Source organism: Squalius cephalus (assembly GCF_949319135.1).
Source record: "Squalius cephalus genome assembly, chromosome: 12".
NCBI lineage: Eukaryota > Metazoa > Chordata > Actinopteri > Cypriniformes > Leuciscidae > Squalius > Squalius cephalus.
In genome coordinates this window covers 30,496,135-30,519,616 of record NC_137133.1, presented here as the reverse complement: position 1 = coordinate 30,519,616, position 23,482 = coordinate 30,496,135, and the positions used below count along the sequence as shown (strand labels likewise).

The window sequence follows — 23,482 nt, the reverse complement described above, 5'->3', positions numbered from 1 at the left end:
GTACATTCCCACAAAGTTTAGATTCCTGGAATGCTTTTAAAACAGTATGTATGCTGGATACTTGTTCCCTGCTTTTCCTCAGTATCTGACCTAACCCATTAGACAATAAAACAAACCAATAAGCAAATAAAATAATTTGTCTATAAAAGCAATTTCAAAATCATGAGAAACAAAGATTCATGTCAAGTGTGCCTGAATCTGATACAGTATATATACCCTGCAGAGGGCTAACTTAATAAAGCTAAAAAATAGGAAATATAGATACATTATTAATACATAGACCCTACATCGGAGTAATGCATCACAGGCTAACGTTAGCAATATGTCATTAATTCAAGTATTGGCATTAAGCTTAAGCTATATTTTCTCCTTAAACAAGACCCAGCTCGAGTAGTTCTAAACATTACCTTCAATAATTTCACATCATGTCCAAACAGATGAGTTACATCGCTTCCATAACATTAGAAATCATCCATAATCGGACGCACAGAGATGTATATTTTCAGCTTAGCACCCGTTAGCACTACTCGTTTCTATGGAAACAAGCACAGCTGAGATGAAGCACCCGCAGTAAGCGCTTACAAAACACTCATATGCAAAAATACGCTTCACGGCACAACCGTATGAATATATTCCGTATCTATCAATATTTACGATAGCGAATATTACAAATTAAGACGATGAAACAAAATAAATAAGAAGAAAGGTGATGTTTTCATGTGTTTATTTGACACTGGCTGAGGACGCCAGAGTTGATCACGTGATGGGAGTATATCACGTGACTTTTAAATGTTCCGGGTTTCCTGATACACATGATGATGTGACGAGACTGAAGAGGAGAATCTGGTGAAATAGTGCTTGTATTAACTAACATAGTCAGGCTTGTTGAGTGCAGACTAAATCACTGAATATAAAAGATTATTCTTTTTCCATTGGCAGCTAATTTAGAGTGAACAGTTGTAGCGATTTCAGCTTATAATGGCCGCTGTTGACAGCTTCCAGCTTTTGTATAGAGAAATTGCCAGATCATGCAGCTGTTATGTGGAAACGCTGGCGCTCGTGGGTGCGTGTTACACAGTCAGCAAGGCTGTTATATTTATGAGGGACTCCTATAGTTTGATAAGGCTTCATTTTATTCCTCGTCTTGTGTGCCATAGAGATCTTAGTCAGCAATATGGACAATGGGCTGTCATATGTGGTAGGTTTTATCTAATTTATGCATTGAACCTTGATATATGTAATAATACTGCATAATATTAAAGTTTTTTTCCGACACGGAATAATAAATAAATAAATAGATTTTTAAAAAAGTAATTGCGAGTTTTTATCTTACAGTTCTTACTTTTTTATTTGTAAGTTGATCTCAAAAGTTGAACAATTCTCTCAATTCTGATTAAAAAAAGTCAGAATTATGAGATATAAATCGCAATTGCGAAGACAAAGTCAGAATTGTGAGATCAATGAAAGGTCAATTATCTTTTATTTTTTAATTCAGTGGCATAAACAAACAAAAACAAAAAAAAAACATTTTGCTTGATGTAAACTCAGGGTACGTTTACATGACAACAATGTACTAAAAACAGAAAAGCATTTACTTTATACAGATGACAATGTTGTCAAAACGTTCCCCGTTCAAACAGATCTGCGAAAACGACTATAGTCGTATAGACGGTTTCAACGGCAACAACATAAACAAACGTTACTGCGCATGCGCGCTTTTGTGGCCCAAACTTAACTTCCGGTAGAATCAATAACAACAGAGTTCATCTGTAGAAAGTAACAAGCAAATTACATTAGCAAGTATGTCTAGCCAGTATTATTTGGGACTACCAATAGAAGAAAAGAGCCGTTACTTGGCCAAACTTAAATGTGACAACGTTACACTACCAGATCCGTTCAACAAAATTTTGAGGCAAACATTATTTTCTACAGACCTGTCTGATTTACCGGAGGTCAGTCAGGTAAATATTTTTGAATACTTAGTCGAGAAGGAATGTGTGTACACCAGGGAGGCGTTCAAGGCATATCGCAGCTTGGATGCCTATAACTATTTTCATTCCGGAAAAGTAAAAAAAATTCTAACACACGCGGATGGAAATACCTGTGTCGTTTACGGGGAAATCGAGGCGGGTCAGACGCTTTCAAAGAGCTACTCCGCCTGGATCATTGCGAAGAAGTCCGGCGAAATCCAGAGTGGGCATTGCAACTGCATGGCAGGGTAAGTATGGCTGGCTAGCTAACATTACATTTTACAATAGCATTTAGGTACACTTTTTCAATACTTGCATTTATCCCGTTGATAAAAAGTCTATCTGTATCTATACAGCAATGGAGAGGTGTGTAGCCATGTGGGTACTATTTTGGTTGCTGCGGAGCAGTGTGTTCAGGATGGACTCCAGAGTGGCCCATCTGTCACTTCAAAACCAAGTGTTTGGTCACGGGTGACTAAAAAGGGGAGCATTTTAACAATTATTATATTTAATAACCATATCCTAGTATACTAATTCCTGTTATCCTATTTCAAATATCAGTGTACAATTGGTGGTATTTTGTACAACAATTTTCCTTAATTATTTGTATTATCATGTACAGTACAGGCCAAAAGTTTGGACACATTACTATTTTTAATGTTTTTGATAGAAGTTTCTTCTGCTCGTCAAGCCTGCATTTATTTGATCAAAAATACAGAAAAAAAAAGTATCACAGGTTATGAAAAAATATTAAGCAGCAGAACTGTTTCCAACTTTGATAATGATTCATCATATTAGAATGATTTCTAAAGGATCATGTGATTGACTGGAGTAATGATCCTGAAAATTCAGCTTTGCATCAGAGAAATAAATGATCATTTAAAGTATAATAAATTGAAAACCAATTATTTTAAATTGTAATACTTTATCACAATATTACATTTTTTTTCTGTACTTTTGATCAAATAAATGCAGGCTTGATGAGCAGAAGAAACTTCTTTCAAAAACATTAAAAATAGTAATGTGTCCAAACTTTTGACCTGTACTGTATATTTATGTATAATGTACATTTCAAATATCCTTTCAGGCTGATCCACAACCAGTAGCTCAGTGTGATTTCTTGAAACCTGGCAAGAAGATCAAGCTACAAGCTCCCCTCTGCCTTCCCCCACTAAATCCAGATGGGTCACCAAAAAAGCTTTTTAAAGCCCTGAAAGTAAGTTATAGTTCATATATCTCTAACAAATCAGCTAGTCTAATGTAAAAGATTCAGTACTATATATATATATATATATATATATATATATATATATATATATATATGGCAGTGTAGGTAAGATCTTTTCACCATTTATTTTAGGAAGTTGTGCCAGGCTGTGCTCTCTTTTCCGTCATGTGTGACAGCAGTGAGACAGACACAGCCTCCGAGTCAGGTAGTCAGGATTTCACCAGCAGTCAGGGAGAACAGGATGCTCAGGGAGAGGAACTCAACGTGTTCAGCAGCTTAGCTCAGCCCCACAGTGAGCATGATAGTGCTCTGAGCTGTCCAAAGTGCACAGCATTTTATGATGCCTTCATTAAACTGAACCCAGATCAAGTGGTGGAACTAGAGAGAAACACTAGAAAACAGAGCATAGAACCACTCTGGCATGATGCGCGCAAGCTACGCATAACAGCAAGCACAGCCAGCAAGGTGCCTCAGCGTGAGACAACTGACCCAGCTAAGTTTCTCACTGAACACCTCTACCCAAAGTTCCAGGGGAATGTGGCCACAAGGTATGGGAAGGAAAGCGAGGGTCTTGCTAAGGATCAGATTAGGGAGAGGGGCTGCATAGTGGTGGACAAAGGGTTGGTGGTGTGTGCAGGAGACCCATGGCTTGCAGCAAGCCCTGATGGTATCATTGATGACAAGCTGCTAGAGGTAAAATGCCCTATCACACTCAGTGCTTGCTCATCCCTTAATGATGCACTCACTGGCACAAACCAAGACATCAGAGTGGAGTGTGGGCAGTACATTGTGAACCCTAAAGGCCCCAGAGGTTACTACAGGCAGATACAGTTAGGGATGCACTGTCTCGGGCTGAAAACATCCTGTCTGGTTATTTGGACCCCAGCACAGCACCTGGAACTTGATGTGCCTCATGACAATGCTTTTGTCTCCACATATATGCAAAGGCTACGTAGCTTTTACTTCAAACACATGCTGCCAAAAGTTGTGGATGAATTTGTAGAGGGAAGACTGCAGTTGAGTGACAGCTACATGAAAATTGTCTCAAAAGCAGCTCAATAGTGCTGATCTGAAATCAGTTTTTACAAGAAAAAGAGGGGTCTTTTTTCCTTAAAGCATAGGTTGTTCCTGCCCTTTTTCACTTTTTACATCAAATACATAAATACATTAAAAACGGAAATTGTAGTCTATAGTACTTTATTCATCAGTCAATAAATCAGTTAATCAATAAGTCAGTTAATCAATAGTTGGTAGTGAATATATCATTTCATTTTATAGTTACAATCCATTTGAAACATTGTGATACAAGTTCAACACTACAAATATGATAATGCAATGCATGTGTTTGGTATTTTAATATATTTAATAATAAAAAAATGTAATCCTGTAGGTAAAAGTATCAAATTAAAGGGTTTGTTCATCCAAAAATGAAAATTCTGTCATTCATTTCTCTACCTCATTTCGTTCCAAACCTGTAAGACCTTCGTTCATCTTCAGAACACAAATGAAGATATTTTTGATGAAATCCGAGAGCTTTCTGTTCCTCCATTGACAGCCTAAGTAATTAAAAATAGCTTAATTTGTGTTCCGAAGATGAACAAAGGTCTTGCAGGTTTGGAACGACATGAGGGTCTTTAGGTGAACTTTAGGTGAACTACCCTTTAAGTTGTGGTTAAGTCCTGCTTTATTTTGGTACAAGTGGTTTCCCCAGATTTGAAAGTGCTGCACAAACAATTAATATTTTATCTATTGTGCAAAGACTGTTATCATTTCTCCGTTTGACCATACTGACTGGCAGGGTGTTCCGCAGAATTCTGAATGACTTCAGTTTTCCTATGGCCCTTTCCACGTGGATTCTCACTCGGGACATTTTTCTAGAGTGTGTCACCTCTAATCCTGTCAATTGTTTTCTTCCCTTTGTAGATGCTGGTACATGAAGACGAACACATTTGGTGGCAAAATATTCGGGAAAATTGAAGCCTCGATCAGCCATTACATGGTCTCCTTGTTCAAGAAGGTCAATTAACCCTGAATTTTTTGTTATAACCTTGTCACTAGCACGGCCACCCCAGACTTTTGATAAAAATGTAAAAGCTCCTGTTGGACTAATACCAACAAGGAACTTCACAGTATTATGTGATTTGTAGTGGGAGTATGTGACTGCCCGTGTTTGCAAACTAGTTGGCCTCTCAATGAACACTTCAGTACAGTCTATTATACATCTAACTTGTTGGAAACCTGTAGTCTTGAAGAGGGTGGGGAGATTTCTTCTGATGTCTTTCCTGGATGGCCACCGGACAAGGCATTGTAACTCTTTAGCCATCACATCGAGCCATTCATGAAAGATGTTTGAGACAGTTCCACAACTCACTCTGAAGCGAAAAGCGAGGTCTTGATGAGTTAAGCCTAGACGAAGCTTCATCAGGACCACAAGAAACTGCTCGGGAAGGGTAAGTATGGTTGATGATGCGTTCCATGTTGTTGTCAGGTAAGTGAGGAGGGTGAAAAACACAGAAGCAGATGGTAGACCAGTGTAAAAATGAGTGTGCTTGTCATCAGTTAAAATAAAATCAGACGGACTGCCAAACATATGATCTTGTAGTCGTTTTTCTTGAGATTCCAGTTTCTTCTCCAGTAAAGCCATTTTTATTTTTAATTCAGTGTTTTCATTTTGTAGCTGGTCAATGTCTGCCATTGACAGATCTGTACCCACAGCAGTGCATCCTTCTTCAGGGTCAGCATGGGTGACCTCTAAGGAAGGTGAATCCATAGACTCAACCACAGATGGTCTCCTCTGTCTCCTGGTATCGCTCCAACTTCTGTGAACCATCAATGGTGTTTTTATGAGCGAAAATTGATGGAACATGATCTGGATGGCATGGGTCCACTGATGGCGCACCTAAAATAAAGACAGACACAGTTTGTGTTGACAGTATTGCACCTTGCTAGCATAATACATACATGCTTTGCATAATCCATAACTTTTCTGGTTTCATGTGCATTTCTATGATATTGACTAAAACGTATTGATTAAAAAAAATATTAGTAGCCTACTAGTACATTGAAATTAGATCAAAGTCAAATTTATTTCACAATGCACACTGTTTTAAACCAGCTTTACAGATAAAACATATCAGTGATAATGTAGTAAATTCGTCAGTGAAAATGTAGTAAAAGTCCATATAATACTTAATTTAAAGCTTCATCAGAAGAGCTATGCATTATTGTATTTGTTATGTCCCCAGAGAACAAGCCAAAGGTGACTGTTAGTTAAATAATGTAGGTTATTTGTATAGCATTGATGGAAAAACATTGTGGCTTTTATGCTTGATGGATATCAGGTATCATAACACTAGTTTAAATCATAGCTAAAGCGTATCAACTAACATTGAGCTAACGTTACTGTGTAAAATTAATGTATACAATGTTACAGCTACGTGTGTAGTAATCAATTTAGTTAAACACATAACTATTGCAGGCTTGTTACTGGTCAGCTAGCTATTATCTGTTGCTTATCATGAGTTTCTTACCTGTAACGAAGTGAGTGCTACAGATCCTTGAATTCTTGCCTGGTTGCCAAGCCTCTCTTCGCACAGCGGTGATCCAAGCTCGCCGTCTCCCTTCGTTTTTAGGAAACCGAAACATTTTTATTTTCGATAATGTATTTGTTCCAGAGGTCAGGTTGCATCCCACAGCACAACAACCTGAGCCCAACTTCAGTCTACTCATCACCTTCATTTTAATTGCGTTCGTAGTCGGCGCCATAATTATTACCAGAGAATGTCTATTATTACCGATAAACAAACACAGACCGGAAGTTAACTTCGGGCCAACGCGTAACCCTGGCAACGCGCGTGCGTCCGATGAAACCGTCTATAGACTAGCGTTTTATAAAACGCTTAACAGGCCAGTAGTTGGCGATGTCACTTTGTAAAGAAACACTACACGCCTATACCCTGGTAATTCAGAGTTCTCGCGATAGCACAAGTTGAATTTGCTCAGCGAGTTACTCTGGTGTCGAGTAATGCTGCTCATTAAATATGCCCCTCGATCTGAGCTGCACCAATCACATCGGGTTATCTGATATAGGCGGGCCAGAGGCGAGATAAACAGATGACGACAGCGCTGTGATGTCGAAGTCATTAGTAAACACTGCAAGATGGCTATGGATGAACACCAGTTGTTTGAAACGGCTTTGGCCGCTACAATGAACGAGTTTGACTTCCTTTGCAAGAAGGACGTTTTTGCTGTTTTGCCGACTGGATACGTAAGAGTATAATCTACCAGTTAGCTCCACTGGTAGTTAAGCGTATGGGATTTATTGTTGTGATTGGTCATAGTGTTATCTAATTGCGTGCAGTGAGATTTTCAAATGCATGCTTGGTGCCGCCCCTCGAGCTGGGCGATTTTCATTAGTCTACGCCAGACCGTTAATCTTTTAGATTTAGGTCTGGATTTCAAGGCTAACACGTCTATAGACTGAACATGTAATACGCATGAGCATGACATCATCGTTTTCACAGATTCCTGTTTTTGTAGTTAGACGGGGATGATAACGTTATTGTTTTCAAAAACTTGCACTGGACCCCAAAGCGCTGTTGTCATGTAAATGATCGGCCAAAACGCATAAAAAGTTTTTAGTTTTTAGAATTCTGGGGGGGAAAAGTCAGAATTGCTATGTTAACTCACAATTGTGAGTTTATAAGCAAGAATTATGTGAATGACAGTCAGAAATGTGAGATATAAACTAGCAATTGCAAGAAAAAAGTCAGAATTGTAAGATAAAAATACTCAATTAGCCTACCTTTTTTATTCCGTAATTCCGTATTGGAAAGAAGCTTCAATAGCATACTGATATTTTACAGATAATTACCTAACTTACATGAACAACTTTTTCATAGGAGCTTCAGAGGAAATAGCAAAAGCATATGCAGAGGAACTGGCCAGGCATGGCATTTCTGTGATTCTGATCAGTAATGACATCAGTAATGTGGCTGACACTGCCAAAGCCATCTCAGACGCTCACGGGGTAGAGGCCATTTGGATTGAAGCTGATTTCAGTCAGGGGTCCACGGCCTGCAGACCTATAAGAGATGCCATCGCCGGTAAAGATATTGGATTCATCATTAACAGTCTGGACGGGTCTCTGGACACCTCTCAAGACTTTACGGACCTCTCTGAATCTGCAGTGTGGGACACTATTAATAGAAATGTAGTTGCTGCCACTCTTGTCACCCGCCTGGCACTGCCTGCTATGGTGGAGAGGGGAAAAGGAGCAGTGGTCAACATTTCTGCTGGGCGCTGCTTGCGTCCGACTCCTAGAAAGGCTCCTCTCTCTGCATCCACGGTCAGTTTGTCTGTTTGTGTACCAATTTTCCATCCAAATATATGGTGTTTTACTTTGTCTTATGATTCAGCTGCGTTTTCAATTCCCCACAGGCCTTTTTCGATAACTTCAGTCGCTCTCTACACTATGAATATGGTAATCGAGGAGTCTTCGTGCAGAGTTTGCTGCCTTTTAGAGTTGCATCTCAAAGATCTGATGGTTACGGTTCTGCTGGCTGGCTGGTGCCAAGCCCACAAGTGTATGCCAGGAATGCTCTTTTAACTCTGGGCATCTCTCACAGAACCACAGGATACTGGCCTCACACCATACAGGTACATTTTAAGTCACTGTAGACAGTGAGTTTCCTCTTTTAGGGAACATGTGCATTATATTTAGTGTTTCTTTGCTTTTCTGTTTCACTTTTTCTCTAGTTTGGACTGGTGCAGTGCATGCCAGAGTGGGTATGGATTCTGGGATCACGTGTGTTCACAAGGGCCACCTGACAGGGATGTTTCCCCTCCACGTGAAAGACCTGGTTTTTCAAATGGATGTTGCAGAGTATACTTTGACCAATCTTAGAACAAAATGAGTGACTGAAGTGTTGAAACTTAAAATCAACTACTGTTCCTTTAACAGTTCTAAAAGAAATGCCTCTGTCTGCAAAAAAACTTTTTCTAAGTGGTTTGAATGGTTGGATCATGATGACAATTCTATAATGCTTTTGCACTATTGCTTTTTGATTTAAAGGGATAGTTCACCCACAAATGAAAATGTTGTCATCATTTACTCACCCTCATGGTGTTCCAAACCTGTACGAGTTTCTTTCTTCGGTTGAACACTTAACAGCACCCGCTGACCTCCATAGGAATAATTTTTTTTCCTATTATGGACGTCAATGGGTGCCGTCAACTGTTTGGGAACAACTTGAGGGTGAGTAAATTCTGAAAAAATGTTTGGGTGAACTATCTCTTTAAAAAATCCCCTCCTTGTGCATTTTGCAAAAATCATAGTAATATATTTAGAAAAAAGGTTTTGAAAAATATTTATTTATTTTTATTCCAGGTGTTTTTGAGTATACTGGCTATACTCAGCATTGATAGATCTTCATTGTACCATTGTGTAGCCAGTGTTTGGTTATTGCAGTGTATCTCATTTAGCTGTTGCAACAGTGAAATTATCAATAAATATCCTCAATGTCTATAAAAAGACTGTTTTATTATTTTATTTTATTAATTTAGTGGGCGTTTAGTGAAAGACTGTTTGAAATTGTTTGATTTTCAATATTCAAAATTTAATTGATATATTTTCTCCATTGTATAAACTCCAGTCATGCTGACACAGTATTATCTCTGAATGAGCTGACGAGCTCAAATGTTGTGTCTGCCAAGAACACATAATGCACATTGCTCACTTAATCTCACTTGCATTAACACTAAAAGAAGTACAAAACAACAACCGTGCCATACTTTGGATGTTTTTTTCAACACTGGATTCCTCCAGGGAAGTCAAAACAGAAATCTTGAAAAATAAGTCTGTATGGAGTTGGAAAATAGAATAATTTCAAAAATAGACGGATTTAGAGTCAAGAGTTAATGACTTATATATTGAATAATACTTAAGTATGAATAATACTTATTTCATCCTATGAAATGTGTAGTTTTTTGTTCCAAAAATACTTTTCCCAGTTTACTATGCCATGGAAACATTGGCTCAACATGTTCTAAGTTTGGGGGTGGGACTATCTGTTTATCTGACCAATGGAAGAAGTTTAGGAAACCTGTTTGAAAACAATTGTTTTGCTATTCAGACAGCAAGTGCAGAAATAACCTCATTATTAAGAGTTATACAACAGGGCCCAGCCAGACCTTAAGTATGATACATAAATGAAGGGATATTATAGTAATGTTATGGCGTATAATCTTGCATGAGAAACACAACTAATATTCTAGCTAAATGTTCCAATTCCAGACGTCAAGGCTGAAAGTTGGAATTTACACACAGATAATGTGACAATCTTTGTTTTGGTTCAAAAGCTGCCTCTTCGATAGGAAGTGGATGGCTTTGAGAAATCCTGCTACACACATTTCCCTCGAGTCCTCACTGAGCGATTGAGCCTTCTTCTCAGTCTTCTTAAATTTGGTAAGTGAAAAGAGTAATTATTTGTATTTATCTATCTCTGTCATTTATATGCTTGTTCATGATTCTCTCTATTTATACTACAGGTATAGACGGTTTCATCGGACGCACGCGCGTTGCCAGGGTTACGCGTTGGCCCGAAGTTAACTTCCGGTCTGTGTTTGTTTATCGGTAATAATAGACATTCTCTGGTAATAATTATGGCGCCGACTACGAACGCAATTAAAATGAAGGTGATGAGTAGACTGAAGTTGGGCTCAGGTTGTTGTGCTGTGGGATGCAACCTGACCTCTGGAACAAATACATTATCGAAAATAAAAATGTTTCGGTTTCCTAAAAACGAAGGGAGACGGCGAGCTTGGATCACCGCTGTGCGAAGAGAGGCTTGGCAACCAGGCAAGAATTCAAGGATCTGTAGCACTCACTTCGTTACAGGTAAGAAACTCATGATAAGCAACAGATAATAGCTAGCTGACCAGTAACAAGCCTGCAATAGTTATGTGTTTAACTAAATTGATTACTACACACGTAGCTGTAACATTGTATACATTAATTTTACACAGTAACGTTAGCTCAATGTTAGTTGATACGCTTTAGCTATGATTTAAACTAGTGTTATGATACCTGATATCCATCAAGCATAAAAGCCACAATGTTTTTCCATCAATGCTATACAAATAACCTACATTATTTAACTAACAGTCACCTTTGGCTTGTTCTCTGGGGACATAACAAATACAATAATGCATAGCTCTTCTGATGAAGCTTTAAATTAAGTATTATATGGACTTTTACTACATTTTCACTGACGAATTTACTACATTATCACTGATATGTTTTATCTGTAAAGCTGGTTTAAAACAGTGTGCATTGTGAAATAAATTTGACTTTGATCTAATTTCAATGTACTAGTAGGCTACTAATATTTTTTTTAATCAATACGTTTTAGTCAATATCATAGAAATGCACATGAAACCAGAAAAGTTATGGATTATGCAAAGCATGTATGTATTATGCTAGCAAGGTGCAATACTGTCAACACAAACTGTGTCTGTCTTTATTTTAGGTGCGCCATCAGTGGACCCATGCCATCCAGATCATGTTCCATCAATTTTCGCTCATAAAAACACCATTGATGGTTCACAGAAGTTGGAGCGATACCAGGAGACAGAGGAGACCATCTGTGGTTGAGTCTATGGATTCACCTTCCTTAGAGGTCACCCATGCTGACCCTGAAGAAGGATGCACTGCTGTGGGTACAGATCTGTCAATGGCAGACATTGACCAGCTACAAAATGAAAACACTGAATTAAAAATAAAAATGGCTTTACTGGAGAAGAAACTGGAATCTCAAGAAAAACGACTACAAGATCATATGTTTGGCAGTCCGTCTGATTTTATTTTAACTGATGACAAGCACACTCATTTTTACACTGGTCTACCATCTGCTTCTGTGTTTTTCACCCTCCTCACTTACCTGACAACAACATGGAACGCATCATCAACCATACTTACCCTTCCCGAGCAGTTTCTTGTGGTCCTGATGAAGCTTCGTCTAGGCTTAACTCATCAAGACCTCGCTTTTCGCTTCAGAGTGAGTTGTGGAACTGTCTCAAACATCTTTCATGAATGGCTCGATGTGATGGCTAAAGAGTTACAATGCCTTGTCCGGTGGCCATCCAGGAAAGACATCAGAAGAAATCTCCCCACCCTCTTCAAGACTACAGGTTTCCAACAAGTTAGATGTATAATAGACTGTACTGAAGTGTTCATTGAGAGGCCAACTAGTTTGCAAACACGGGCAGTCACATACTCCCACTACAAATCACATAATACTGTGAAGTTCCTTGTTGGTATTAGTCCAACAGGAGCTTTTACATTTTTATCAAAAGTCTGGGGTGGCCGTGCTAGTGACAAGGTTATAACAAAAAATTCAGGGTTAATTGACCTTCTTGAACAAGGAGACCATGTAATGGCTGATCGAGGCTTCAATTTTCCCGAATATTTTGCCACCAAATGTGTTCGTCTTCATGTACCAGCATCTACAAAGGGAAGAAAACAATTGACAGGATTAGAGGTGACACACTCTAGAAAAATGTCCCGAGTGAGAATCCACGTGGAAAGGGCCATAGGAAAACTGAAGTCATTCAGAATTCTGCGGAACACCCTGCCAGTCAGTATGGTCAAACGGAGAAATGATAACAGTCTTTGCACAATAGATAAAATATTAATTGTTTGTGCAGCACTTTCAAATCTGGGGAAACCACTTGTACCAAAATAAAGCAGGACTTAACCACAACTTAAAGGGTAGTTCACCTAAAGTTCACCTAAAGACCCTCATGTCGTTCCAAACCTGCAAGACCTTTGTTCATCTTCGGAACACAAATTAAGCTATTTTTAATTACTTAGGCTGTCAATGGAGGAACAGAAAGCTCTCGGATTTCATCAAAAATATCTTCATTTGTGTTCTGAAGATGAACGAAGGTCTTACAGGTTTGGAACGAAATGAGGTAGAGAAATGAATGACAGAATTTTCATTTTTGGATGAACAAACCCTTTAATTTGATACTTTTACCTACAGGATTACATTTTTTTATTATTAAATATATTAAAATACCAAACACATGCATTGCATTATCATATTTGTAGTGTTGAACTTGTATCACAATGTTTCAAATGGATTGTAACTATAAAATGAAATGATATATTCACTACCAACTATTGATTAACTGACTTATTGATTAACTGATTTATTGACTGATGAATAAAGTACTATAGACTACAATTTCCGTTTTTAATGTATTTATGTATTTGATGTAAAAAGTGAAAAAGGGCAGGAACAACCTATGCTTTAAGGAAAAAAGACCCCTCTTTTTCTTGTAAAAACTGATTTCAGATCAGCACTATTGAGCTGCTTTTGAGACAATTTTCATGTAGCTGTCACTCAACTGCAGTCTTCCCTCTACAAATTCATCCACAACTTTTGGCAGCATGTGTTTGAAGTAAAAGCTACGTAGCCTTTGCATATATGTGGAGACAAAAGCATTGTCATGAGGCACATCAAGTTCCAGGTGCTGTGCTGGGGTCCAAATAACCAGACAGGATGTTTTCAGCCCGAGACAGTGCATCCCTAACTGTATCTGCCTGTAGTAACCTCTGGGGCCTTTAGGGTTCACAATGTACTGCCCACACTCCACTCTGATGTCTTGGTTTGTGCCAGTGAGTGCATCATTAAGGGATGAGCAAGCACTGAGTGTGATAGGGCATTTTACCTCTAGCAGCTTGTCATCAATGATACCATCAGGGCTTGCTGCAAGCCATGGGTCTCCTGCACACACCACCAACCCTTTGTCCACCACTATGCAGCCCCTCTCCCTAATCTGATCCTTAGCAAGACCCTCGCTTTCCTTCCCATACCTTGTGGCCACATTCCCCTGGAACTTTGGGTAGAGGTGTTCAGTGAGAAACTTAGCTGGGTCAGTTGTCTCACGCTGAGGCACCTTGCTGGCTGTGCTTGCTGTTATGCGTAGCTTGCGCGCATCATGCCAGAGTGGTTCTATGCTCTGTTTTCTAGTGTTTCTCTCTAGTTCCACCACTTGATCTGGGTTCAGTTTAATGAAGGCATCATAAAATGCTGTGCACTTTGGACAGCTCAGAGCACTATCATGCTCACTGTGGGGCTGAGCTAAGCTGCTGAACACGTTGAGTTCCTCTCCCTGAGCATCCTGTTCTCCCTGACTGCTGGTGAAATCCTGACTACCTGACTCGGAGGCTGTGTCTGTCTCACTGCTGTCACACATGACGGAAAAGAGAGCACAGCCTGGCACAACTTCCTAAAATAAATGGTGAAAAGATCTTACCTACACTGCCATATATATATATATATATATATATATATATATATATATATATATAGTACTGAATCTTTTACATTAGACTAGCTGATTTGTTAGAGATATATGAACTATAACTTACTTTCAGGGCTTTAAAAAGCTTTTTTGGTGACCCATCTGGATTTAGTGGGGGAAGGCAGAGGGGAGCTTGTAGCTTGATCTTCTTGCCAGGTTTCAAGAAATCACACTGAGCTACTGGTTGTGGATCAGCCTGAAAGGATATTTGAAATGTACATTATACATAAATATACAGTACAGGTCAAAAGTTTGGACACATTACTATTTTTAATGTTTTTGAAAGAAGTTTCTTCTGCTCATCAAGCCTGCATTTATTTGATCAAAAGTACAGAAAAAAAATGTAATATTGTGATAAAGTATTACAATTTAAAATAATTGGTTTTCAATTTATTATACTTTAAATGATCATTTATTTCTCTGATGCAAAGCTGAATTTTCAGGATCATTACTCCAGTCAATCACATGATCCTTTAGAAATCATTCTAATATGATGAATCATTATCAAAGTTGGAAACAGTTCTGCTGCTTAATATTTTTTCATAACCTGTGATACTTTTTTTTTCTGTATTTTTGATCAAATAAATGCAGGCTTGACGAGCAGAAGAAACTTCTATCAAAAACATTAAAAATAGTAATGTGTCCAAACTTTTGGCCTGTACTGTACATGATAATACAAATAATTAAGGAAAATTGTTGTACAAAATACCACCAATTGTACACTGATATTTGAAATAGGATAACAGGAATTAGTATACTAGGATATGGTTATTAAATATAATAATTGTTAAAATGCTCCCCTTTTTAGTCACCCGTGACCAAACACTTGGTTTTGAAGTGACAGATGGGCCACTCTGGAGTCCATCCTGAACACACTGCTCCGCAGCAACCAAAATAGTACCCACATGGCTACACACCTCTCCATTGCTGTATAGATACAGATAGACTTTTTATCAACGGGATAAATGCAAGTATTGAAAAAGTGTACCTAAATGCTATTGTAAAATGTAATGTTAGCTAGCCAGCCATACTTACCCTGCCATGCAGTTGCAATGCCCACTCTGGATTTCGCCGGACTTCTTCGCAATGATCCAGGCGGAGTAGCTCTTTGAAAGCGTCTGACCCGCCTCGATTTCCCCGTAAACGACACAGGTATTTCCATCCGCGTGTGTTAGAATTTTTTTTACTTTTCCGGAATGAAAATAGTTATAGGCATCCAAGCTGCGATATGCCTTGAACGCCTCCCTGGTGTACACACATTCCTTCTCGACTAAGTATTCAAAAATATTTACCTGACTGACCTCCGGTAAATCAGACAGGTCTGTAGAAAATAATGTTTGCCTCAAAATTTTGTTGAACGGATCTGGTAGTGTAACGTTGTCACATTTAAGTTTGGCCAAGTAACGGCTCTTTTCTTCTATTGGTAGTCCCAAATAATACTGGCTAGACATACTTGCTAATGTAATTTGCTTGTTACTTTCTACAGATGAACTCTGTTGTTATTGATTCTACCGGAAGTTAAGTTTGGGCCACAAAAGCGCGCATGCGCAGTAACGTTTGTTTATGTTGTTGCCGTTGAAACCGTCTATAAATCAGTAATGTCGGTAATGTTTTTTCTTTTGTTTGTTTTTAAGAAAATACATTTACAGTATAATGTTACAAAATAGTTTTATTTCAAATATATGCTGTTCTTTTGAACTCATCGAAGAATCGTGAAAAAAGTATCACGGTTTCCACAAAAATAGTAAGCAGCACAACTGTTTTCTACATTGATAATAATAATAATAATAATGTTTCACGAGCACCAAAACAGCATATTGGAATGATATCTGAAGATGTGACACTTGAAACTGGACAAATCCATCACAGAAATAAATGACATATTTCAGTAAAATGTTACAAAAATAAAGCCTCTAAAAAATATATATATGTAATGTGATCTGAAATGTAAGTGTTATAATATATCCCTGAGCAGACAAATATTGAAAATGTCATTCTATGATTATAAAAAAGCGACAAGCTGAGTTGAAGATGTATTGCCATTGTCGTTATCAGTGTTGTGGGTTTTCAGGGCAAAAAACTTGGTTCCTGTGTATGTTTTGTAGAAGAACCTGGTTTGTCTCCTGACTTGACATCCCATCAACAGTGCTTGTATAAAATATGTGGAATCAAATTATGGGCATGTTTGCACATTAATTGCTGCCGAACATGCTCTGTCCAATTAATAATGTTTTTTCTTTCAGGAATTCGATTAACATTAAAGATGGGTGAGTGGGACTTCCTAGGAAGACTGCTGGATAGAGTCCAGACACACTCAACGGTGGTGGGGAAAATCTGGCTCACCGTCCTGTTTGTGTTTAGGATTCTAGTCCTGGGTGCTGGTGCAGAGAGAGTGTGGGGCGACGAGCAGTCGGACTTCATCTGCAACACCGAGCAGCCGGGGTGCGAAAATGTGTGCTACGACCATGCCTTCCCCATCTCGCACATCCGCTTCTGGGTACTGCAGATCATCTCTGTGTCCACACCTACTCTGGCCTACCTGGGCCACGTCGTCCACGTCATACACGTCGAGAAGAAAATGAGAAAAATGATGATGAAAGATCTTCAGAATGAGCAAATCAATCTGTTCCTCAAGAAAGGCTACAAATTTCCCAAGTACAGCAGGGACAATGGGAAGGTCAACATTCGGGGGCGTCTCTTGAGAAGCTACATTCTGAGCTTGCTATGTAAGATACTTCTGGAGGTGGGTTTCATCTTGGGCCAGTACTATCTTTATGGCTTCACCCTTCAGGCCCAATATGTCTGTGCCCGTTTTCCGTGTCCTCACAAGGTGGACTGCTTCTTATCGAGGCCCACTGAGAAAAGCATCTTCATTTGGTTCATGCTGGTGGTGGCCTGTGTCTCTTTACTCCTGAATGTGATTGAGATCCTATATCTGTGCGCCAAGAAGATCAATGAGTGTCTCAGCCGTAGAAAGGACTACACCGTCACCCCTGTGACCCCGGTTGTGAACAGGAAGGACATCAGAAATACAGATCAGGGGATCCAGAACTGGGTGAACTGTGAGCTGGAGATTCAGAGGAGGGAGCTTGGCAATGAGGCAACCAAGAGCGTGGTTTCAGAGAACCATAGTGCTGACATGCAAGAGGTCCATATCTAATCAGCAAGCCTCTGCACACAAAGTCTTTCACACGGTCAACTTGAGCAAACATCCACTGATCCAACTAACTCGTGCATGGTCAAGACCCCCCAACTCCAAGCACACTTTGACCCTCTCTCTCTGTTTAACGAATCAATAATGTATTGCTGAAATTTCTATTTTTGTTTTTCTGTCATTTATGTCTGAAATTTTACTTTGTAGAAAGGTTCAATACAAGCAAAACAGTGTGATGTAAACTGTGTTTTTGTGTTTCAGTTATTTCTGTTCTGTTTATTTCGGGGTCAGTAAGATTTATTAAAATTGTTTTTGAAAGCTCATCTTATGCTCACCATGGCTGCATTTATTTTACCAAACATACAGTAAAACAGTCATATCGTGACCTATTATTATAATTTAACACTCCAGTCTTCAGTGTCGCATGATCCTTCATAAATCAAATGTACTGATTTGGTGCTGACTTAATGTTATATATATATATATATATATACACACACACACACACACGTTTCTTCTGGCCAAAGAATTTTTTTGAGTCTACGCCCAGATGGGAGCATTTCAAAAGTAGAATGAAGGGGGTGAGTATGATCTTTAAAAATCACAATTGCCATTTTTTCCCTAAAACAATCAGTAAGCCCTGGAGTGGGTCTTGTTTGAGTCCAGTGATTTCATTAATTATTTGTGAAAGTTTGTTCTTCTGTTTAACTGTTAGATTACCGTACCATGAAACAATATTATATTGAAGAATACTTTTAATCATTGATCTATATACCATAGTTAGAGTGTGCGTGCTAACATTAAAATTCCTCAGTTTCCTAAGAAGACCCAGACGTTGCCTTTTTATGGACGTACTCTACGTCACTTTCAAAATTAAGTTTCTCATCAATAATTGTACCTACTCTAGGTATTTAAAATTCAAGACCTCAAGTTTTTCCAGTTTTTCATTATATGTGTGTATATATATTTAAAAAAAAAAAAAAAAAAAAAAATTATAAATATATATATATATATATATATATATATATATATATATATATATATATATATATACACACATATAATTAATGTATAATGAATGATTAGTATCATTAAATATAAGACATAATATTAGTTACGTGGGTCAGGCACTTAAATGTGGTACATATCATTGTTAAAGCCTTTCAATCATTAATGTGACACTCCTGTGTATCTGCATTCAAAATCTAGTTCTTGTCATTGCTAACTGTTGGACAACGTGACAGTAGGACACTTACAGCTATTACGCAATCTTAGTAAAGCCCAAAAATCAAGGTTCAACTATTGTCGGCTATCACTTGGTATGCGGCTTAGTTTCTAATAGGAAGAGGTGCAACTCGCTAAAGGTAAGTGTGAAATCAATATTACATTGTTTGTATGCTTCTGTTCATGTATACACTGTTTCAGGTCACAAATATGAAAGATGTTTGCCTTGTGGTGAAAAAGGAGAATATTTAAGAATATATTAAATAAAATGATTTACATGCTGACTGTAGTCAGGCAAAGTGCTATTACTAATATCTAATTAATTATCTTAGTAATTGTTCTTTACCTTAAAAACATATTATGTTTTAAGACAGTAAGTGTTTTACATACATAGTAAAAATGTAGAGAATAATTTTAACATGTATTTCTTTTAAATCAATATTTGCATATTTTATATTTACCAGTAGCCACAGATGATTATTCAATGAATAAGATTTAGAATTATCAAGTTGTTTCCTGTGAACACCACTGTATACTTTGAATCAATATTTCTAGTTGTATTTGTTAAAGTATTACAATTATTAATGCATTTCATTTGATTTTATAAAATGTAACATTTATTAATAACACCTCTTTTTTAAACCATTATAATATTCTTCTCGTCTTACTTTTCTACATGTGCAAATCTAAGCACAATAACTAAACTTGTTTGAAGGACTAATTAATTATTAAGTAGATTCATCTATTAAGAGTATTCCATTAATGAAGCCTCATTTAAAGGCTTATTGATTAAGTTAAACCTAAAGTGGACTTTGTAATTCATCTGTTTTCCTACCCTTTCTCGTGTCTTTTTTTGTAGGAAAGTCTGAGCATCAGCAAACATGGGAGACTGGGGATTTCTCTCAGCGTTATTAGACAAAGTACAGTCTCACTCCACCGTCATCGGCAAAATATGGATGAGCGTCCTTTTCATCTTCAGGATCCTGGTGCTGGGAGCGGCGGCGGAGAGCGTTTGGGGTGACGAACAATCTAGTTTGGTTTGCAACACGTTGCAACCCGGTTGTGAGAACGTTTGCTACGACTGGCAGTTCCCCATCTCGCACATCCGCTTCTGGGTCTTGCAGATCATATTTGTGTCCACTCCAACTTTGGTGTACCTCGGCCATGCGGTGCAGGTCATTCACCAAGAGAAAAAACTCAGGGAGAAGATAAAAAGCATTGGCGAGGGCCACAAGTTGAAGTCACCCAAATACACAGATGAAACTGGCCATGTCAAGATTAAAGGAAACCTGCTCGGCAGCTATCTGACCCAGTTGTTTTTTAAAATCATCCTAGAGATTGCGTTCATCGTTGGACAGTATTATTTATATGGCTTTATTATGATCGCCAAGTTTACATGTTCCCAATCTCCTTGTCCTTACACCGTAGAATGTTTCATGTCCCGTCCCACAGAGAAGACTATCTTTATCATATTTATGCTAGTGGTAGCCTGTGTGTCTCTGCTACTGAATGTCATAGAGGTGTTTTACCTGCTGTGCACCAGGGTGGGATGCAAGAAACGCTCACATCACATCACTTCGCCAAGAAACCCCGCCAGTTTGTCATCTTCCTGGCAGATGACCTCGGAAGACGCTCTGAGGCAAAACAAAATGAACAAGCAGTATGAGAGCGGTCAGAGTCTTGGAGGAAGCCTGGATGGGGCGAAAGAAGAAAAACAATTGATGGAAGACCATTAGATTTGGACTTTTGGATCTCAGAAATGTAACAAATCTGCCAAGTTTTAAGAGAAACATCTTTACAGCTCATTTTCCAAAGCCCTTAACTGATTGTCCAGTATTTTACACACTTGACAAAGAAAGTATATTGTTATGGTATACTCTAAAAAATAGATTGTGTTATTTAATTATTTTATGATTATTTTGTGCATAATACATGTTTGGCCTGGATAGTTTTGACTATGGTAACTGCTTATTGTTATACTATTGTATATAATGTGTGTAAATATTTTTAAGAGTCAGTAGGTGACTTAAGCACTGGTGTCCACATGTCTTGTTTGTCTGATGTTGTCATTTCCATTGGCCACATTTGCCGTTACAAAACAGACAAATTTATAGTGATGTGTAAACAATATCCTTGTTTAAAATAAAACTTTTAAAACAACTGAAGTTTCTTATTTCACAATATATCTAATCCAGTCAAAACACTCATTCACAAAAGCACAGAATGAATGCAGTTTCATGAAGTGGCAATGGATTTATTTAAAAATCACATGTAAAATGATATATAAATAATCATACAAGTCATCATTCTAATCACAAATCAGGCTATATGTGCTTAATTGCTAATATCTGATTAATTATATTAATTCATTATATTATTAATTGTTCTTTACCTTAAAGACATAGCATGTTTTAACCCTTAAACGCATACCTCGGGTCTTTAGACATGGGACATCATTCACTACCCTTGTTAGACATCAACCTACCCTAGTTAGACATCAACCTTCTTAGTATTCCTCAATCGATTCATTATAAACAACATAACAAGAACAAAATAATAAAATTATAAAAGAATGACTGTTGTAAAAAATTGTATAAAGTTGCTAATGACCCGAGGTGTGTAACAGTGTATTTTTTCTGCACAACAATAAAGAATCTTTGATGACTGAATAAGTGCAATTCACCGTCATTCTACAAGGTGGCAATGTCTGATACACAATGACGAAGTGTCGTTTCACTCATAGTTACCGCAGGCAGAAAACAAAAGAATAGGAAGTATCATCAGCAAAACTTGAAATGGCTCAGCTATTTACTGCATATCAAGTACTGAAAGCAATCAAATATTAGTGTCACTGACACTGTCACTTAATGGTGGATTTGGTGAAGAAGATGTCAGCGATCAAAATATTGATTTTGAAGATGCTGAAAATGATAGTTTTGAGAATGTTTTGAGATCGCAAATATGAGCCAGATGCTGAATGTACTTGGAAATGAGCTCTGATGAGGACAGTGATGATTGTATAAAACTTCTGCTCAAAATGAACCCTTCCAAGTTCCAAAAGGTAACAAAATATGCTTTATTTTATTCTTCTGTAATTGGTACTCTAATATCAGGAGAGTTGTGTATTAATGCGACAAGTAGAGAGCCATCCATGTTAGATATAGACCCGGGTCGCTTAAGACCCGAATATGTACTGTAATAGTGATTGGCGAGACATTCATGCATTTAAGGGTAAATGTTTTAAAGACATAGTATAGTTAGAGAATGATTATAACATATTTATTTTAAATCAATAATTGCATATTTTATATTTGCATTATTGTTTATTCAAGGAATAAGATTCAGAATTATCAAGTAGTTTCCTGTGATTTAAACAAATAAAGACATTTTGTAGCAATATTTTTGGCCCGCACAGTATGTTAAAATATTACAATTATGAATGCATTTTATAGTTTTATACAATTTTAATTTAATTAATTTATTACATTTATTTAAAAAATGTAATTGATTTTTGCTCCACTATTCCTCTTTGCATTGCACTGCAAGTTGCATTTGTATTATCTTTATGTTGATGTATGTTGTTCTCGCATATCTCAAAAATGGCCACGCTGCTGATTTTTATCACTGTTCTTATTACTGACTATAGCATAGAATAACTACAGCTCAGATGATGAAAACCCTAAAGCACTAAAACTCAAGGATTCATTATGTTATAAAAGCTCCTCCTGTGGTGGATGCCAAGATACTTTTTATTCTGTTCTCTTCTCTCATGGTGAAACATTAAAAAGTGGTTTTACTTCCCAGTATTAGTTGTGTTCAGAAATTCCTGCAATGTTATGAATCACACTGATGCCAAATCAATATACCGTGCCAAACTTGTGTGAACTGCATTGCATGTGTATTTATGCGAGTATGAGTATGTGAGAATACAAAGGTACAGAGATATTGTTTCATGTGTATGTACTTATCCTAGATTCTAACATGATTAATAATTAACTTTGGGCTCAATTTTATCCCGTAATCCCAAATATGGCAATGGAACTTTAATCAGACGTCAAGAGGAAGGTGACATCCCAAAAGAAAAAAAAAAAGGAAAAAATTGCGACATCAAGTGCACTGAAGTTCAATCTTTACACCTGACACATGGCATTTCAACATTGAGCAATAGAGTCAATCAGCACCGGACTGAGACGCAAGTTGTCACTGGTAGAAATGTAAGTTTTTCATATTTTACATATTTGTATGGCTCTATTTGCTCATTTATATGTGATATTATGTATTGTTAAGCTCCCTTCAGGATTCTAAACACAAAACTGACTATAATCAAATAATATTATTTTGTACTGATATACGGACGTATTTTGGTGATTGCTGAATGTTAACCATTCACTGTTTCGAACTGAATGCTAGATTGGAAAAGTCAGTCATTCACATTGTTAAAACATTATTGAGTATCTTGAAGACTGCATGTTGAAAGATTTGCTTGCTAATTAGTTACATATTCCTTTTTTGTCATTAAACCACAAATGTAATTAC

General features: G+C 37.6%; 6 protein-coding genes across 9 annotated transcripts in view; 4 read left to right on the top strand and 2 right to left on the bottom strand.

The window, feature by feature from the left end:
- The window catches only part of tbc1d32 (TBC1 domain family, member 32), a 46,319-nt gene extending 45,559 nt beyond the window's left edge, over positions 1–760 (bottom strand). Inside the window, exon 1 of the mRNA XM_079889358.1 lies at positions 408–760. The gene's annotated coding sequence lies outside the window, so the exon portion shown is untranslated. The remainder of the gene's footprint in view (positions 1–407) is intronic.
- Positions 757–9,260, top strand: hsdl1 (hydroxysteroid dehydrogenase like 1). 2 transcript variants are annotated; one of them, XM_079889379.1, is made up of 5 exons: positions 809–1,063; positions 1,158–1,198; positions 8,100–8,545; positions 8,638–8,856; positions 8,956–9,260. In XM_079889379.1, exons 1-5 carry the CDS (start codon positions 1,029–1,031, stop codon positions 9,025–9,027), a joined length of 813 nt encoding a protein of 270 aa, XP_079745505.1. In that variant the 5' UTR covers positions 809–1,028; the 3' UTR covers positions 9,028–9,260. The 2 variants fall into 2 exon arrangements, with proteins under 2 accessions (XP_079745504.1, XP_079745505.1); XM_079889378.1 differs by having other exon boundaries at positions 757–1,198.
- Positions 799–18,044, top strand: gja11 (gap junction protein, alpha 11). Of its 3 annotated transcripts, none has more exons than XM_079889382.1 (2): positions 799–846; positions 16,812–18,044. In XM_079889382.1, exon 2 carries the CDS (start codon positions 16,832–16,834, stop codon positions 17,726–17,728), a length of 897 nt encoding a protein of 298 aa, XP_079745508.1. In that variant the 5' UTR covers positions 799–846; positions 16,812–16,831; the 3' UTR covers positions 17,729–18,044. The 3 variants fall into 3 exon arrangements, with proteins under 3 accessions (XP_079745508.1, XP_079745507.1, XP_079745506.1); XM_079889381.1 differs by lacking the exon at positions 799–846 and adding an exon at positions 10,619–10,663 and having other exon boundaries at positions 16,812–17,813; XM_079889380.1 differs by lacking the exon at positions 799–846 and adding an exon at positions 15,393–15,720.
- On the bottom strand, positions 4,387–6,820 carry LOC307169005 (uncharacterized protein). The gene is made up of 2 exons (XM_079889373.1): positions 6,729–6,820; positions 4,387–6,097 (listed from the first exon to the last, which is right to left on the bottom strand). Exon 2 carries the CDS (start codon positions 6,062–6,064, stop codon positions 4,883–4,885), a length of 1,182 nt encoding a protein of 393 aa, XP_079745499.1. The 5' UTR covers positions 6,065–6,097; positions 6,729–6,820; the 3' UTR covers positions 4,387–4,882.
- Positions 11,004–13,437, top strand: LOC307169004 (uncharacterized protein). Its single transcript, XM_079889372.1, has 2 exons — positions 11,004–11,095; positions 11,727–13,437. The coding sequence occupies exon 2, from the start codon at positions 11,760–11,762 to the stop codon at positions 12,939–12,941; it is 1,182 nt and encodes a 393-aa protein (XP_079745498.1). The 5' UTR covers positions 11,004–11,095; positions 11,727–11,759; the 3' UTR covers positions 12,942–13,437.
- An 895-nt stretch (positions 18,045–18,939) lies between the features above and the next one.
- Positions 18,940–21,613, top strand: gja13.1 (gap junction protein alpha 13.1). Its single transcript, XM_079889383.1, has 2 exons — positions 18,940–19,086; positions 19,806–21,613. Exon 2 carries the CDS (start codon positions 19,828–19,830, stop codon positions 20,680–20,682), a length of 855 nt encoding a protein of 284 aa, XP_079745509.1. The 5' UTR covers positions 18,940–19,086; positions 19,806–19,827; the 3' UTR covers positions 20,683–21,613.
- Positions 21,614–23,482: the final 1,869 nt, after the last annotated feature.

Bases quoted from the DNA above. Each gene is read 5' to 3' on its own strand.
- hsdl1 (XM_079889378.1), top strand. From the start codon at position 979: ATGGCCGCTGTTGACAGCTTCCAGCTTTTGTATAGAGAAATTGCCAGA. The intron at 1,199-8,099 runs GTAGGTTTTATC...ACTTTTTCATAG, and splicing joins ACAATGGGCTGTCATATGTG to GAGCTTCAGAGGAAATAGCA. The intron at 8,857-8,955 runs GTACATTTTAAG...CTTTTTCTCTAG, and splicing joins ACTGGCCTCACACCATACAG to TTTGGACTGGTGCAGTGCAT.
- gja13.1 (XM_079889383.1), top strand. From the start codon at position 19,828: ATGGGAGACTGGGGATTTCTCTCAGCGTTATTAGACAAAGTACAGTCT.
- gja11 (XM_079889382.1), top strand. From the start codon at position 16,832: ATGGGTGAGTGGGACTTCCTAGGAAGACTGCTGGATAGAGTCCAGACA.
- LOC307169005 (XM_079889373.1), bottom strand. From the start codon at position 6,064: ATGTTCCATCAATTTTCGCTCATAAAAACACCATTGATGGTTCACAGA.
- LOC307169004 (XM_079889372.1), top strand. From the start codon at position 11,760: ATGTTCCATCAATTTTCGCTCATAAAAACACCATTGATGGTTCACAGA.